General features: G+C 39.9%; 1 protein-coding gene across 1 annotated transcript; it reads left to right on the top strand.

Moving 5' to 3' along the window:
- Positions 1-1961: 1961 nt before the first annotated feature.
- LOC146619218 (tripartite motif-containing protein 3-like) lies at positions 1962-18708 on the top strand. The gene is made up of 13 exons (XM_085369998.1): positions 1962-2040; positions 10665-10837; positions 11331-11571; positions 11766-11917; positions 12040-12220; positions 12307-13036; positions 13227-13330; positions 13406-13573; positions 13671-13839; positions 14391-14450; positions 14678-14748; positions 16772-16912; positions 17003-18708. Exons 2-13 carry the CDS (start codon positions 10692-10694, stop codon positions 17153-17155), a joined length of 2316 nt encoding a protein of 771 aa, XP_085226124.1. The 5' UTR covers positions 1962-2040; positions 10665-10691; the 3' UTR covers positions 17156-18708.
- The last annotated feature ends 240 nt before the right edge of the window (positions 18709-18948 follow it).

Below are 18948 nucleotides of genomic sequence, written 5' to 3'. Positions count from 1 at the left end.
GAATCACCATGAACCAGAACAGTAAGGAAAGTGTGTAGAGAAATAGAGAAACGGCTCAAAATTCCAAAAAATTCCACATTACTTGTCAAGTAAACAGTAAATGTAATGTTATGGCATTGGCGTGTATGGTTGCCTAATTGGGTCACTAGTGTTTAATGATGATGTGCCTGCTGATACAAGCAGCAGGATGAGTTTTGAAGTGTACATGGCTATATTCTCATTTTCAGCCACATGCTCCACAACTGATCAGACTGTGCTTCCCAGGGCAAATGGGCAAATCATTTTGCAAGACCCCAGAGTTTCTCAAGGCAAAGGCATGAGAGATTCTTCATCAGGCAAGTCAGTCATCTGATCTCAACACAACAGAGCTTTTCAGTTGTTAAATAACAAACTGAAAACAGACAGACCCACAAACAAGCATCAACTGAAGGCAGCTGCATTAAAGGCTTCTCAAGGGAGAAAATGCAGCATTTGGTGATGTTCATGGATTCTAGACTTCAGTCGGCCATTGACTGTAAATGATTTTCATCATCATTTTCATGAAAAACAATCCCTATTTAAACTTCTTATGCTGAACAGTGAAAAGGTCATAAAAACAGCGTCTGATGTGAAGAGCGGATGCACGGATAGATCTCTATTTATTATGCATTGAACCTGCTTTAAAGTTCTAGTGCAGTAATGGCTGTGTGATGGCTGGCTGCCTTGTTATTGTTGTTTTCATTGTTACATCATCCCTTCAAAGGGGAAGTCATGCTGTTTATCATTTGACGGCATAATATTGACCTAGATTTCTCTAAGTCAGTCATAAACAAATAAAAATACAGATCAGTTCAATGAAAATAAATGATTATTTATTTAAATGTTTGTAATAGATTACTTTAGGGTTGTGTTATTTTTTGTTGAATTATCTATTTTAAACCATGTTGAGAAAAGCACTGTCAGTGTTGTCAGTCTGACCTACATTATGTATATCTGTTATAGTCACTGCTGCTGCCAGACTGCTGCAGCCATCTTGACTCAACTGGAAGCAGTCTCCATGGCAACTCCACCTTGCAGAATAAAACCAAGAGACAATTGTTTGCCCCTCACCCCCAAGCCCCACCCCCCAACAAACTCCTTATAGCCTGCAACACAACAGCCACCTAACACTGACGGCCTTCAGCATTTTATTATACAGTGACATCATTTTGTATTCAAAATTCTCAACCTGCATGAACACATACTCTCATTTCAAATAATCCCCCAAAGTGAAAGCTGTTGAATTCACTAGCAAAAAGCCAGAGTCTTTCTTTGTTCTCAAAAGCCTCTTCTAAGTGAAAACACACAGCATATCCCATTACATATTCCATACTCTACCACCACCTGGCCTCTAGAGTGCTGTATTACTAAAACTAGCAGGACTCCTATTATTAAATGAACACACCTATCCCCTTCCATTCTCTAAAAAACAAACAAAAACAAAACAAAAAACCTCGTCAGCTTTCGAGCAACATACTCTTTATAATAATTAGCATTTTACATGTTTAGCGATTTTTACAAAAGTCTCTGGAAGGAAGGTTTAGGGAAATGTAATATAATTAAATCACTATATTGCCGTCAGTTTTGTGCTTTTTCGTTTTACTCTGATCGTTTTTGTGTTTACATCCCCAAAATTCAAAGGGTAAAGAAATAAACGTTGTGCTTTTAAAGGAAATGGGTGGTACCCAAGGAAGCCAAACCCCTTTGCAGTAGTCAGATTTATCCCTCAGTCAGTTCTCCAGATTTTCCACGTCTTTTGCATATCCCCTGCCTCCTCCATATGCTATTGGGTTCTTTAACTCCTCCCATTAGCCCTCTGACCAATCCTGCGCATAAACCACTCCCCTAATCTCCTCCTTTCCCTTGTCCTCTTCCTTACTGTCCCCTTCTTCTCCCAGACAGACCCTGCCCTTTCCTTTCTGTCGCCCTGTCTGTGGATTCTGTATTGGAGAGGTTTGGGACACTGACAATGGGAAGCTTTCTTTACGGCCTGCAATGCTGACACTCCTGTTGGGAATTTACGTGAGTACAATGTAACCATTCACTTCTTTTTTATGGTGTCGAATTTCTGCTTTCTCATCCTGCTTGTTCCGTTATCCGGAGTCCTCAGAGATACAATGACTGGGCTATAAGCAGATGAATAATTGATTACTTCATCCCAGCAGCATCTGTGCACGGATAAATCATATCAGAGGGGGCTGTACTTTAAATAAAACAAACAAAAAAACATGATGTCCCCCTCTTTTGTGCTTTTTTTAAATTGCAACAATCAACCAACTTAAAGTCAACGCAATTAATTCCAGCACCGTTTAAGACAAACTGTTGCACAGAAATTCTCCATTGCTCTGATTTTTTTTAAAGCATTTTTTTTTCATTGCTTCCTCTTTCAGCCCACACACTTCTCCATTTTAGCTCCTAGCTGGCTGCCGGCTCAGTAGCAGGTGGGCATCTCTGCTGCAGTCTGAGGGCTGGGCTCTTTTAACCAAGCATACATGCTCGTTTGTTAGAGGATTAGTGATCTTCCGTTGGTTTTTCTCATCTGAATATGTATGGAGTGTGCTGCTGAGAAGTTTTGTGAGCCACATGTGAATCGACATGTTGTTTTCTTGTGCCACTCTGTGGCTCCTTGTGTTGCACTGTACTGCAGCAACAGCAGCAGGCAATGCATCATTTTTGAAGACATTTTTTTTTTTTTAGTCTTCAGGCCTAGACTGTGAGCAGATGGTCCAGTGGTTTTGGTATTGATTGTCTTTGTTCTGAAAGGCTCGTTTTATATTTCTCATTTTAGGCTAAAAGTATCTCAAAAGTTTAATTTTTAAAATGAGTGCAGGTGATAGAGATGTTTGCCTGGTTTTGCTCTGTTGGCTGCTTGCACTGGGTCACAGGGAGGGTGCAGACGGTGCGGGATGCTGCGCCAGAGGGCAGATTGTTAGCAGAGCTTAGAGAGTCAAATTATATCTGTGCTCTTAAGGTATACAGGACAGGGAACATGTGCAAGAGAACCAGGGGACCAACAAGGGCGTTGTGTGGGTTATACAGTACTACTCTGCAAATATTGAGCAACAGAGATTAAACTGTAGCTTAGAAGTGACCAGAAACAGCAACAGCTTTTTGAATACTAATTCGATCAAACGCAGACATGTAGCATATATGCTATAGGCTATAGCCCTTACCTGCTAACAAAATCAGCCCCCAGTGCACCAACACAAGTGAGAGGATAGGGAACTTGATAAATATATTATAAAAAGATAGATTGCAGGATAATTAGATTTTTTTTTTTGATGTTTCATATTCAATGATTTATTGACCTGCTTTCCATATTATTATATCAGTATTTAAATGAGACCCATGGCAGTGAGTCAGTTCTCCTGGGTTTATTTTTCCTAATTTGTGTAACAACATCAAATGGAAACGATCTAATCTAATATAATGCAATATCAGTTTATCTGGCTCCACTGTTAATTGCTAATCAGTGTATGATTAACCTGATTTAATATAATACACAAGTTGGATCGTTCGCCCTTTCTAATCTTTCCTAGTTGTCATCATGAGGTTTGTTGAAACCCCAATTCAGAATAAATAGATTACTGTAGGTAATAACTATAATAATTATAATTATGGTTTATAGCTCTAGAAAGCAATTAGAAAGCACTTATTTTGGAGTTTAGGACAAAATATTTGAAGGTTTAATCTCCATGAAAATGATTGTGCATATTTTGTGTTATTAATTCATTTATTGGATCAGATTATTGCTCACTGATCAACAGAAGAATGACTGTAGATGAGCCAGAGTTTTGACTTGAGTCTAATTGTCAGCTGGTGTCCCTGGTCAGTTCCTGAAACGGCAATCTAAAATTAGAATATAATGACTTATCACAGCCGGTGCATGCTGATAGTACACAGGCTACAGATGACCATCAACCAGTACAAGGCACATCCACCAAACTACCAATACAACAACCACGATGAGGTAGACTGCATACAAAACAAAAGAAGGTAAAATGCTTGTGATTGGATCCTCTAATTCTGTGCTTACGTTTGAGTCGGTCCTCCTTTGAAGAGCACTTTTATTATTTTTATTTTTGTTTAGTGGTTTATGAGGCATCGTCAGCCTTTCATAAGACATCATCAAGAGGGATGCAGTCACATCAAGATTACTCGCTATAGATAATAAATATTAGATGAGACTTTCTGAAGCAGCAGAGTGGTTTATTTCAACTAAAAAAATAATCAATATTTTCTGGAAAATACCTTTACCAGTAGACATCTGTAAACCTTCAGCTACTGAACTAAAGTGCTGTTGTTTCTTTTATTGAACAACAGTGCAAAGTTCAGAGATGAACGAAATTTATAGATTACAGACTGAGGCATTCACGCTGTAAAACATGTGACAGCACAAAATGGTTAAGTCAATAAAAGTAAATATAGCACAATAAAGTCACAGTTTTTTTTCTTTACCTATTATAATAACATAGCAGCTGAGCACTGGTACTGTTCATTTTATCAAACCAACATTTGTGCCGCTCGGCAAACTGCCAAGCCGAAACCACATTCAGTTTCTTAAATATCCTGAACACGAACTACATTTTCTTAACAAAGAGTAACCTCACTAATGCTTCACAGTGTCTGTGTATCTGCAAAGTACAGCGTGTATGAGACCGTATTTGAACTACTGAGTCATAGTATGAGACATCTCAGTCCTCTTACTGCAGGTGAATAAGCATTGCAGGCACCGCTTGTGCGCCGATCTACCTTTTGTTAAATCTGCAGTGCGTGTTGTGCCTGCAGACAGGCTGCCCTGCGTGCCGCATTGTCTTCTGACAATGTTTAGGAGTGTGGGCTCACAAGGCGAGACAAAAATCTGCTGTTGTCAGATCTTATCAATCTAAACACAAAACAAAATGATGAAAAACTGCCACAGTGTTAGTTTTTAGTAGTTCAGTGTCTAATTGCAATCAGTAAGTGTCTATGCTAGGCCATTATTAGGCATGCAAATGTGTCCCCGCTCTTATGCTGAGTGTATCATTCTCAATAGCCTTACATATAATATACAGACACTGTTTTTCTTTTATGTAAAGCCCAGCGTTCCATGCTGTGACTGTTCTGTCAGAGATTGATGCATCGAGACAGATTTCTTCATCTGATGGAGTGTAAGGGGGGTGGGGTGGTGGTGGTGGTGGTGGTGGTGGGTGTATTAGTCTTAAGAAGTTTGTGTGAATAATGATTGATGAGTCATCACGGAGCCGGCATCTTTTCTGTCCCTAAAAACATATAAAACAGACCCTGTGCTTAGATCCAGCTGCCTGAATGTCTCATTCTTAGGTCCACATTAACTTTGGCATTGTAAAGAGTGTAACTGCTCCACATTGTTATTCCTAGTGCAGATATAACTGTGAACAGTTATTCTTGACCTGTGTTCACCTGAAAGTGCTACAAATTGAGACAATGATCACAAATGTCTTCTGAACAAAGTTACAAACAATGAGACATTCGCTGTGATGTAGACAATAGTTCAGATGCTTTGTGATTATGTAATTTATGCTGTGTCTCTGGAGCATATGCTTTTCTCACTTCTACTCTTACTTGTCTTTTCTCTCTTTATATCTGAGTCAAGCGTACAGATATTCCTTTGTAACAGTCTACCTTGTTCCTCATAACCCAGAAAAATCTTTCAACAGCGTGTTGGGTTTATTCAAAATTACATTTCGGGTAATTCTGCTCAGCCTGTGAACAATTACTGTGTGTTGGCACATGAGGAAGGACACAACAGATGTAGCAGAAAACATAAACTACAGTCTATATTTAAACACAATCTGGAGAGCACATCACTGAGGGACAACACTTCTCTCTTCAGGTCAGTGAGGCTTTCACCAGTGTATGCTGGTCTAGTACATAAACAACTGCTGAAGACTCCTCTCTGCTGTGTCTCTTAAAAGTGATATCACAAGATGGTAACACGGCTACAAAGTCCGTTTTCCAAGAGATGCTGTATGCAATTGTAGTTCAATAATACTGAGCTGGCTAAGATAGTAATGCTTAAAATAGATTTGAAATATTGGATACCATTGGAGAAAAAGATACTTGTCTGTTACTCAAATAAGGAAAGAGGAAGGGAAGAGGCAAATACTTTATATGGCCACTGAAGCACAAACATCCTGGAATCCTGAATAGTCACTGTTAAGGAATGGTATTAACAATCTGTAAATTACAGCCTTCTTAAAGGGCCAGTTTCTGATTTCTCATTATGTCGATTGAAGTAAAAATTTGACTTGAACATCAGTCTTTCATTTTATTTATCATGAAAGTATCATTAATGGGATCTATGCTCTTATTTGCTCTTATATTCTCTGTCCTACATATACTGTTAAAATGGTGCATGGTCATATTAAATATGGCCAAAACTTCAAATATTATTTATGTATAAGAAATAGAAATCGCCCAAAAGCTCCAGGCTGCTCTAAATGCTCAGAAGTTCAGAAAGGTTTTCTTCTACTTGGCTCATTATGATGTTAGTGGTGCCAGATATTTCTATGCGGTCATCTCAGACACGCAGCTGAGACTGAGTACAATAGCCCCACCCATCCGCTGTCTAAACCTTCTGTTTGGGACGGGCAGCCAATCAGAATAATCGATTGATCGGTTGGAGAGGTGAGGGGCTGTACCAAGGTACAGTATGGTTAGCATACCCAGTCCAAGCATTTGGTCATGTGACAGTTCCGTTTTATTGGGCCAAATTCATTAGCTTATCATCTCCTGTATAAAAGAGTTTTTTTGTTTAACTGTGTCTCTCTTAGTCTGCATAGTCCAGAGATATTTGAATGAAACTTCTCCACCAAATACTTTTTCTAAGTTAACAACAGTTAAATGAATAAATTTCAGCCTGTTTGTAATGAATGACCGACTTTATGGTCCGTTCATTTCTTTAATCAAAAGTCTTATTCAGTGTTGCACGAAGGCTGGAGCACATCCAGCTGTAACCAGGTGAGAGGCAGGGGTACACCCTGAGTACGTCACCAGTCTACCACAAGGCAATAGCTCACTATTCATTTGGAATCATGATTTAACTTAATGGAGTACCTTGAGGAAATGCTTGTAAGCACACGTGGAACATGCAGACTCAACAGAGAAAGGCCTCGGGCATGTTTGAAACAAGAATTTTCTGCTGTTGGGAGGTAACGGTGCTAATCACTTCACCACAGGGCCGCTCTGTACTTGAAAATCACATGTTGACATGCTGACACTGATAGTTTTATCCTGGAAGCAAGCTGATTTATAACCATTAACTGAAATTAGACAAGTCAAGTTTAATAACTTTAGGGGCTTATTTTGAGTTATTATTTTTAAAGACTTTAACTCGCTCTCTGTCTCATTGACTATAACCAAGAGATGACATTTTGCATTAAATGTAATAATAGTTGGTCACATAACTGTGGGTCAAAGAATTAGTCATGTATTCAGAATAACATTATATTTTCCTCTATAACTGGAATTTTCCGTCTCAAAAAAAGTTGAAATTGCTCTTTCCTATTTATTCCAATTTATCGAGGAGCAAAAAGCCCTGGATTAGGAAGCATGTGTAATTATTTTTTGTTGTTGTTGTTGTTTCCATTATAGAGGACAGCATAACCATAGTGATTTATTTTTTTTATTTTTTTAAAAGCATCTACAGATATAAAAAGTAGCACTTCAATCGGTGGAGCAGTGAGAGGAGAGAAACCCTTACCTGCGCAACCGATTGAAATCTAAGCAGGTTAAGCTGAGGGCAATGTTTTCTCTGAAGGCGAGCTCCTGTTGCTAAAATCCAATTAAATCATTCATATTACATGTGTCTGTTTTCAAGAGAAAGGTTTTGAGCATACACACTTGCTTCAAGCATGGAATACAGCTGTATCATCTTCGGACAGCTAATGACTAGCCTTCATTCTTTTATGTGGACATGAAGCATTTTCTTCAAAGCGAATTTGAAGTGACTGGGCATGATGGTGTCATCTGAATCTGTGAGACAGTAATCCAGATGGCAGACAGGACCTGACCCTGCAGGAGGAGATTAAGGCACTTAACAGTAATGCAGGGTGAGAGTGGCAAGTGACGTTTTGCAGTGAAACGGCTGACTTTGCAAACATTCGTGCCGTGATTTTCTGCAGTAAAAAGAGAGGAAAGGGACTATTGACCTCATCTGTATGAAGCGCTGACTGTGCACTTTTCATGACAAAGCCTTGTGATTGCTGTTTAATCACATGCTTCCTCAAACATTAGAGTAAACTGCAGATTGAAGTCTTTAGTCTGTGTTTAATTAAATATATTACTATTTATGTTGTACATTAGGTATTCTCTAAATTCACACAGGGAAAGAAGGTTTTTAATGAAAGATCTGTCTGTGGTGAGGCGAGTGGGAGTAACTGAGCCGAGGAGGGCTGCTTGAAGAACAGACAGACAGGCAGGGAGAAGGGAAGGTGGGGGAGACTGTTGCAATCCTAAAGACAGTGGCCAGTCTGTCGAGAAGGGAGGAGCCTAGAGGTCTTGGCTCATCATACTTCCTCCTGATGTCACCGTTCAGCTGCTGCAATTCAGAGTCTATGTAAAGGGAGGACAGCCCAGGGAGGGGAGGGCTTTTTAGGGGAGACAAGGGAAGGGGAGGCATAGAGTTTTTTGGGAAGGGCTTGTTGTGAATGGGCTTGGCAGACCTCCTTAGTCAGTAGGCCTTCTGATCACTTGGGAAGAAACAACAATAGAGTCTGCGTGCTTGAGAAAATTCCCATCTGTCTGTGGCTGGGCTCAGGCATACTGATGTCATGAGTGCATTTATGTGGCCGAGAGAGAAAGAGAAAAATGACAGGATAATAAAAAAACAGGGAGAATGAGGGAGGGGAAGAGATGTGGGGCGCTGAGCTGTGAGCAGAGCTGAAATGCCATTGTTATTGCTCGCTGCTCTGTGTTGCAAAAAGGGACAGCTGCCGCCGAGGCCTGCTTGCTCATGTGAGGCAGAGAGCCCAGCTCACCGTGAATTTTTCCCCATCTCCCCTCAGACAGAGAGACAGGTGGTTCCTGAACTCAGCCTGCTAAGAGTCAAGGGAAGGAACTAGAAGGAATTTGGGGAGTGGCATTTCAAAGCTTCCTCTTTCCTCTTGTTGCTCTCAAAGAAAAGGGGCCTAGTTATATTTTTAAGGCATCAGCTGAAAGACAGTTTTGTTTGGTGAGACATGTTATAGTGACGCAACAAGGAAACTGATAGTAAGCTCAAATAGAGTGAATCCTTCTTTTGTCCGGTCTGTGTGCATTGTTTTAAACTGCAATGAGCAGGATGTTTTTACGCTCATAAACATGATCAAGAATTTTAAAAAATGTTATACATTGTCAGTTACTCAGAATATGACATCTTGCATCAGTGATGGTGTGCTACATTCATTTACATATTTTGATCTGTAATCAGGTTTAAAATGACGGCTCAAGGTCAACTGTCAGGTTTCCCCGGCTCAAAGGTTCACTTTGATTAATAGCACCATAGCAATTAACCTTCTCATATACGTATCAGATAGCTGTTTTAAGCTTTCTTGGGCATTAATGAAGCTATTGGGTATCCTAACTGTTCATGATCCTACATAACAAGAACATATCTTGCTAGTGTTACAAAGAAAATTGAAAGAAAAAGCAAAAGAAAATAAATTAATTGCCTTGGAGTTCTTTTCCCATGTAATTTGACATCTCAGCAGTCGTCACGGAACTGTCTTTGTCAGGGGATAAATTCAGTTAATTTGTAATGAATTTTTTGAGCTTTAATTCAAGACGTGCAATGCAGTGTCAAGGTTATTAGCGGATGGTGCATTACAGAAAATTATAAGGAGCCTAGAGTGTGAGTTACCTGACTGAAGGTGTTTTGTAGGACAGAAACTATACAGGAAAAAACTGAAAACAATAGGGCTCTTTACAGTGTTAGCCAAACCAAATGACAAAACACACCAATCCTCCTGCTGGAATTTTATTATCATATGAGTCACTCACTTTTGTAAGCGGTGTTTATTGACCAGTTTGTCTGTGTTTTTGGACTCCATGTAATCCTTTATGTGCTTATGTACACTATGACAGATGTACGGCACAACATTGGCATGCTAAGTTAATCCCTGCTTGACCCAGTGGTATAATTTCATGTAACAGCAACTCTGCCATCTGAACTGCAAGCCAGCAGGCATCTACTCATCTAGGAGTCATATTAAATAACAAAAGTGACACAGTACACCGAAAAATATCACCAAGAGTAAAACATCAGTATTAGTATCATGTTTTGATTGGCTTATACTGTGTATAACTTCTAACACTATTGCTGACAGCATAATTGTCTCCACTAAGAGTTCTACCCTGCAGTTTTAATCACATGTATATGTTTCTTTCCACTGTGTGAACTCAATTGGGGGTTTCACTTATAAAGTTAAACAACCTCTGGTGAGGGAACTCATACTACTTGACATAGTTTGATAAGCGAGACCATAAATTGCTCGCGGATACAGGATTTAGATGAGGTTTTATTGTGTTAGCGGGACTATGAGTCATTTCTTCCTTTGCTCAAGCAACTACACCCTGTTCACCCTGCCTGACTGTTTCCTCGAGGCTTTCTTGACCTTTCTTCTCTTTCTTTCACCTTGTTTGCACAGGTTAAGTGTTCCCAGTGTCCCCTTTGAATGTCTGTCATTATGGCGAAGCGTGAGACTGGCAGCACCAGCCCTGTGGTGAGGCAGATAGACAAGCAGTTCCTGGTCTGCAGCATCTGTTTGGACCATTATCACAACCCAAAGGTGCTACCCTGCCTGCACACCTTCTGTGAGAAGTAAGCCATGAATCACTTAGCTTTACAAGGTGATCGACACCAGGAGATCAAAGTGACAGTAAAGAGATAAGCAGACATAAAACATTTAGAAGCAAAATAAAAAAGATGAGTCAGCGTTTGGCTATTATAGGATGCAGCGTGCTAGATTTTAGTGTACTTTAATGTCTTTTTTAGCAATTTCTAAATTTGGTATCACAGCTCCTCGCTTAAGCGAGCTATTCTGTCATCATCATGGTTTCTGCATGACGTAAGTCACCAGCTACTCTAAGCTTGGTCACAAGAAAAGCACACAGCCTTTTTTTAGGGCACAGCTTTGGTAATAGCAAATACTGATTTCCACAGCTGTGTTGCTACAGTAGTACTGTTTTTACATCGTTGTGCTTAGTAACCACTCAAATCACATTGTCCAGTCTTCTAATCAGGTCTCACCCTGAAATTGGTGCTTGACTGCAGCTTTATTAACTGATTTCTTTAACATCTTATCTGATTGTAGATGTCTACAGAACTACATCCCTCCCCAGTCTTTGACACTATCCTGCCCAGTGTGCAGACAGACTTCTATCTTGCCAGAGAAGGGTGTGGCAGCCCTGCAGAACAACTTCTTCATCACAAACCTAATGGAGGTGTTACAACGAGACCCAGAGTGCAGCCAGCCTGAGGCGGGCAATGTTCTTGAGTCAGCCAACGCAGCTACAACCTGTCAGCCCCTTTCTTGCCCTAATCACGAGGGCAAGGTAAGCTTTAAAAAATAAAAAAATGCTGATGAAAAATAGGTCAGAGCTGTCATACCTCATCTGCATGTTCATGACCAGGCTGCCGACTGTTATTGGATTAAAAAGAAATGCCTTCTGTATATATACATTTGAACTTCTGAGCAACCTTGACCTCAGAAATGTGACTTTACTTGCCTCAACTGCACCATCTGCAGGTGATGGAGTTTTACTGCGAGTCATGTGAAACAGCCATGTGTCTGGAGTGTACAGAAGGAGAACACAGGGAACATGTGACGGTGCCTCTAAGGGATGTGCTCGAACAGCATAAGTCAGCCCTTAAAGGTCAGCTGGACACTGTTCGCAACAGGTAAGATTTTTCACTGCTTTAACACATAATCTATTATGCGATTGCTTTTGGAAGACATTAGTAAAATTGGATGTGTAAAAGTATAAAGAGCTGTAATCTGCGTTTGTTTTTTGCTCTGGCAGACTACCTCAGTTGACAGCTGCCATTGACCTTGTGAATGAGATCTCCAAGCAACTTACAGAAAGGAAAAATGACTCTGTGACAGAAATCAGTAATACTTTTGATGAGCTGGAGAAGGCCCTACACCAACGCAAGACTGCTCTCATTACTGAGGTGGAAAACATCTGCAGCACCAAGCAGAAGGTCAGCGATCTTATTCATTTTAAATTTGATGCATTTAAAAAAAAAAAAAATCATGATAGCTCTGCTGACTTTCTCCATCTTCTTAGGTGCTTCAAACTCAGCTTACCTCTTTGCTTCAGGGCAGAGAGAACATTCAGAGTAGCTGTAACTTCACAGAGCATGCACTGAGCCATGGGAGCGCCACTGAAGTCCTTCTGGTCCAAAAACAAATGGGTGAGAGGGTGAGTGCTCTGGCAAGACACAGCTTTCCCGAGCATCCTCATGAAAACGGACATCTGGAATGCCAGGTGGAGACGGATGGATTGAGGCGCTCCATTCAGAATCTAGGAGTCCTGATCACAACGGGGGCTGTAGGCCATACCAGCGTTGCCACCGGTGAAGGTCTGCGACACGCACTAGTTGGCCAACACACCACTATCACAGTCACCACTAAAGACAAAGATGGAGAATTGGTGAAGACTGGTAACGCGGTTCTTAGGGCAGAGATTATCTCTGCGGATGGGGTGTGTACTGAAGCTGAGGTGGTGGACAACAAAAACGGCACCTACGAGGTTGGATACACCCTCCGCTCTGAGGGAGAATTCACCTTTTCTTTGCTGCTATATGAACAGCCTGTGAGGGGGAGTCCTTTCCGTTTGCGTGCTGTCAAACCGTCAGATGTCCTGCAGTCGCCAGACGATGTGAAGAGACGAGTGAAGTCCCCAAGCGGAGGAGGAGGTCATGTTCGCCAGAAGGCCGTGCGCAGGCCTTCCAGCATGTATAGCACCACCAAGAAAAAGGAAAATCCAATAGAGGACGAGCTGATATATAGAGTTGGTGAGTGAAAAAGCGTTATTTTGGATATTAATCGTACTGTTGACTGTTCTTACAATCTTCCATCCATGCATATTTTTATGCTTTTAGTGCTTTTAATTTACTTTTAATGGCACAAAATGGTGACTTATCCTTAAAAGTTTTAATATTTTCTTAGTGTTAAAAACATGGTGATGTTTTGTTGATTTGACAGGAACAAGAGGGAGAGATAAAGGAGAATTCACCAATCTTCAAGGCATCTCGGCCTCCAGTAATGGTCGGATTGTGGTAGCAGATAGCAACAACCAGTGCATACAGGTCAGTGGCTAACCTATTTAGCTTCAAAGAATTCATTTTTTGAAGTGTTTAATAATTAATTTTCTTTTTTTATAGGTTTTCTCTAACGACGGCCAGTTTAAGATGAGGTTTGGGGTAAGAGGTCGTTCACCAGGCCAGCTGCAGCGCCCCACAGGAGTCACAGTAGACATGAACGGGGACATAATTGTAGCTGACTATGACAACAGATGGATTAGCATCTTCTCCTCGGATGGCAAGTTCAAGGTTGGCATTCCAGTCAGTAAAAGAAATGTTTTTTGTTTTTAAACCGCACGATTATAAAGTGAAACTAGATTTTAAAACAAAACTTTGTTTGTAACAGAATAAGATTGGTGCTGGAAGATTAATGGGCCCCAAAGGTGTGGCTGTGGACAAGAATGGACACATTATCACGGTTGATAATAAGGCCTGCTGTGTCTTCATCTTCCAATCAAATGGGAAGTTGGTGACAAAGTTTGGCGCCAGAGGAACATCAGACAGACACTTTGCAGGTACTGAGTGATGTTAAATCAATAAATGGGATATTTTTATATATATATATGATCATTTTATTAACAATGTGTCTTACGGAAAATGACAGAGATGAAGTTTCATGTATCAGGGCATGTGGTTGGGCCAGATTTACAAAATTGATTTCTGTTTCTTCACAGGAAAGTTGATTTGAACAGTGCTAGTGATCAGCATGTCTCTATGCACCCTTCATTTGTTTTAACTAATGAGTGCATGTATAGCTACTTGCTTAATTAGAGACATTAACACACAGTTAATGTTTTGGTTGTTGCACTGATTGTCCTAATTATAAATGATAAATTATACACCCTGTCATCATAGCACAGCTGGAGTCCGCAGTTCATGATGTACACTACTGCATGCCAAGTTTTGACGATCGTCCTTCCCTGTTGTTCAGATGTGGGGGGGGACTAATTTGCATGCTTTGCTGGAATCCCTCATTGATGCCGCTCCAGTTGTACAGCAATATTTAAGTTGAACTCACCCGTTCGTTCACTTTCATTTCTCACTTATAACTTTTCTTTTCTTTTAGAGAAAAGTGGTGCAAACATTGCACTGGATACAAAGATTAGTAAATCTGGCCCTGTTTTCAGTAAGTAATATATTCACTGTGACTGTGAGCTAAAACAATGAATCTTTGTTCTCTTTTTCTACATGTTGGTGCTTCAGCCCTGTCATGTCTCAGCTCTGAGAGTTTCTCTGTGATCACTTGGTGTCTTGTTTTTGATGTCCAGAAATAGTATGCCGCTTCATCTCATACACTGTAAACGGACGGATGACTCATCTTTGCTGTTCCCTCCCTGTCTCCTCTGCTTTCAGGTCCTCACTTTGTGGCTGTAAATAACAAAAATGAGATTGTGGTAACAGACTTCCACAACCATTCAGTGAAGGTATGGCTTGTTGCAAGTATGTGCGAACATTATGTTTGAAAACCTGGGACTTCTTCCAGAAAGTGTGTTCAATAAACCTGAGTTGATTAGCTCTGAGATCAGCAAGTCTGAGTTTTCGGTTCCAGAGCAGCTGAATTAAGGGTGTACATGAGTAGAAAAAGAAAACCATCATCGGTAGTGCTCCAGTATCAGGACTCACCATGGCAACGGGTAAATAAAGAGCAAAGCCTCCATTTGAATCCAGTAAACTGAAAAATATGAACATGCGTCAGTGCTGACCATGGTATTTATCTCAAATGGAAGGGCAGGAAAGAGTAACTTTAATCAGGTTGGTCTGCTCTGTCATCATCATAGGCAGACTGTGGTCATCATTATCCCAACTGGAATTTTCACTAGATAAATCTGTAATCCTGATTTTCAATTTGATTTTCAAATCTAATTATTCAGCCATAACCCAAGAAGGGTAAAATATAAGTGAAAGAAACAAAAGATAACAGACAGATTACTTATGGACCGGTGATATTAATTACCCAGATAGCAACAGACTACAGGGCAGATCCGCCTTCAGGGCATTTCGATTAATTAAATAAAAGCTGTTTTTCCTACAGGTGATGACCATTCATTGTCTGAATGATTATTTAGTAAAAACTGAATCTTCTAATGGAGTGTAAAAAGCTTAATTTTTTCATACAGAGAGTTTCATCATTTCTGAGATTACTGAATAAAAAAGTTTAATGAAATTTACAGAAAAAAAAACTCTGCTTTAATGTTCCCAGTTTAACCATTTATAATCTGATCTAATTTCAGCCTGCACTGATAGATGATGGCTTTTTCACAGTCATAGCAACGGTGTTTAGATGTTGCTGTTAATAGTAAAAGTTTAGTAATAGTTTCTAATATAATTGAAATGAATGTAAAGTTGTTGTTGGGTTTTTTTGTAATTGCAAACAAGTTTAAATTTAAATGGCTTTTAAAAACATTATATTAGGATGAGGTGTTTTAAATAAAGAATGCAGATTATAATCAGAAGAAATTAAGCTGTTGAACTGATTCAGATGGATGAGCTGGGAAATGACTGGTGCCAAACTGAGTTTGGGTCTGATCCTTATCCATTTTGGATCCGTCCCGCCGTGCAAGTGGACTCCAACATGGACACAGTTTGCTGATCTGTTACAGAGCATATGAATTTCAGACACTGTGCCTTTGACAGCATTTAATGACTGAAACGCAATCTGTGAACACATTGCTGAACATGAAACGCTCAGGACACAGGCTGTCTGTAGCTGCATTTAAAAACTCATGACTCAAAGGCCTAAAGAAAATCATTTCAGCCTCATCTTCACTCCTTCACTCAAATGTTCACATCCTCTAGAAGATCCAACTGTGACAGACATTTTTCACAGTGTGACCAATTACAGTGTGGGGAAAATGGCTGACAGTCTGACAGCTGCATTACTGTCTAGAGTGTGAGAGACAGAAAGATGGAGACTATAGATTTTAGTGTGAGCTGATTAAAAGTCTGAGTTGTAATCGCTGTCTCCATCCTTAACGGTTGACAAGGGAATGAATGAAAAAGTCTTTTTAACCACTGGTTGTTGTTAAGTTCAGAGTTCAAGTCAACTCTTTCTGGAGCCTAAAACCCAGATTTTCTCTTAATTCAGGTTTAACAAAGTCAGCGATGTTAGCTAAACTCTCTTCCTACAATAGGACTGAAGTCACTTTAAGATACCAAAACTGAAGCAACCCTCTCCGATAGCCTCTTTATTTTGCAGGTTTTTTTAATCTTAAAATAGTGCTTAGCATTCTGATAAAGGCTGCATACCTGTTCCCCCCCATTGTTTTCAGCCATGCACTTGGACCGATTTTAAAATCAATCAGTTTCAACAGAACAAGAAAAGGCAGGCAGACTCAAACCAAACCAAACACTGCTGTACTTCTCATGCTGTGAGGATGTGACTGGCATTTTTCTTTACTTGTCAGCATCATTCACCCATTTTCTTTTATGCTTAATCTTACCTGACAGGTGTACAATGCAGATGGGGAGTTCTTGTTTAAATTTGGCTCACACGGAGAGGGGAACGGCCAGTTTAATGCTCCAACGGGTGTGGCTGTGGATGCCAATGGAAATATCATTGTTGCTGATTGGGGAAACAGTCGGATCCAGGTTAGTTTGTGGAAATGAATAACTGGAACTGCGTTACACTTGCAGTAGTCACTCATCTAATCTGTCCTTCAATTCTCCATACCCATCCAGGTGTTTGACAGCTCAGGGTCTTTCCTCTCCTATATCAACACATCAGCGGACCCGCTTTATGGCCCCCAGGGCTTGGCTCTCACATCTGATGGCCACGTGGCGGTGGCAGACTCTGGGAACCACTGCTTCAAGGTCTACCGTTACCTACAGTAGATACCCGAGATAGCCATCTTCAACACCGCAAGCACTGACGACACAACCAATGTATTCCACAAGGTGCAATGATTTTTCCAGTACAGCCTTTTGTGTGTCGCCTCACCTTACCTTTATGATGTGAATTGACCATAGACAGCATAAAAGGTGGACGTCGCTGACATCATCCATCTCATTTCAAAATACCAGATGTGATGAGGAGGGGTGGGTTTAAATCTGAAACTGCTTGCTTATTGGCTAATGACTTACAAGTGGTTAGCCAATGATTGGGATAATCATAGCACATTAATCAACAGATAATGATCCTTTTTAAAACATTGTATGACCAAGATTTACAAAGTAGACTTAATTTTTTATTCAGTGTGCCCCAAAATGAGTGACTAAGTCACGAGGGAAGGGTTTACAGAGGTCAAGACAGAAAGCCATTTTCCCATAAACATCTATAGGGTCAAAGTCTTTTTGCAATTACATCTATTGCATTCTGATGGCCTTTAAGCTGCTGCTTGCACTGGCTTCCTTTTTGCTTACCTGGAAACTACGTCCATGTTTTATCCTGTCTGTGGAACTGACGGTTAACTTTAAAATTGAGTGACGTAGCGTAACTCGGAACAAGCGATGACTTGAAGCTATGGACTGGTTTTTGAAAATCTGCAAATACTGACGTGGATGGTATTCTTAAACAACACTTTCTGTGAGAGCTGACAAGGTAGGAGATAGTTGGAACTATTTAATCAGCCATAACTCGTCCAGATGCATGAAACTTTACTTTATCTTGATACCTAGACAACAACACAGTGCACCCATTAGTTGCTTTCTCATGAACTAGTTAATGCTTACAGTGAAATAAACAGCGCTATGCTTCTCCAGCAATGAAATGTAAAACTTCTCATTTACTGACATCTCACATAAGTGTCACCACCATCTGTGCATTGATTTGCTGTATGTACTGTATATACATGAATGTATATTGTGTATATTAGATCACTCCCTATGTATGTGCTATGATTTTTCTTTTTTCTTTTTTTTTTGGAAACACTCAGCCTTGTGGCAGTCCAGATCACAGGAGTCAAGGATTCCCGGATTTTAAACATGTGTATGGCAGCTGTTAAAGAGTGTGCTTTCAAACATACCCAGCACATGCTTAAATGAAGAATCGTCATATTTATTGCTATTGCAAGCAGCACAATGATCGTTTTTGTTATTATCTGTTATCTTGAAGGGGGAAAACAATGTAAAATGCTAATTTATTTTATTTTATACTAGCTCAGCATTTGCAAATTATTTTTCTAAATATTTTTTCTTTCTTTCAAGCTTCACACTTTCTCCCTTTCCCCAAATTAACCCCTTAAAGCAGAATTCAGTATCCACCCGCATCTGGGAAATGTAGATCAGTGTTTGTGCACTTGGGCAGCTCTTTTCCAAAGCTACAACCCTATCTGGTTTTTATTTACAATAACAACAAAGTATATCAGTATTTAGGTTTCTGTGTTTAGGATTTTGGATTCATAGAAGCACTGGCTTGCCTTTAACAATTCAATAGCTTTTATTCAAGTGCTACCACCTGGATAGAAATAATACAGATATCTCAGGAAATCCATCCAAATTTCACAATATCAGTGGAAGAATATTAAATAGTTGTTTTTTTTTTTTTTGTTTTTTTTTTTTTTTTAATTCATAAACTCATAGACATAATAGTGGAACAGGCACATTGGGAGCTTTGCGAGAAAACTGTTAATTTGTGCAAATTTAATCTGAATCCAAGGTCATAGCTATTGGGACGGAAGATGAATTCT

The sequence above is a fragment of the Diplotaxodon limnothrissa genome, linkage group LG14, assembly GCF_057381915.1.
Source record: "Diplotaxodon limnothrissa isolate DT_005_m linkage group LG14, D_limnothrissa_male_GT1.1, whole genome shotgun sequence".
NCBI classification, from domain to species: domain Eukaryota; kingdom Metazoa; phylum Chordata; class Actinopteri; order Cichliformes; family Cichlidae; genus Diplotaxodon; species Diplotaxodon limnothrissa.
The sequence above is the reverse complement of the archived record's forward strand: the minus strand, read 5'-3'. Positions and strand labels throughout refer to the sequence as shown.

Excerpts from the sequence above, each read along its gene's own strand:
- LOC146619218 (XM_085369998.1), top strand. The coding sequence starts at position 10,692 with ATGTCTGTCATTATGGCGAAGCGTGAGACTGGCAGCACCAGCCCTGTG. Across the intron at positions 14,451-14,677 it reads TAAATCTGGCCCTGTTTTCA|GTCCTCACTTTGTGGCTGTA; the intron begins GTAAGTAATATA and ends CTCTGCTTTCAG. Across the intron at positions 16,913-17,002 it reads GGGGAAACAGTCGGATCCAG|GTGTTTGACAGCTCAGGGTC; the intron begins GTTAGTTTGTGG and ends ATACCCATCCAG.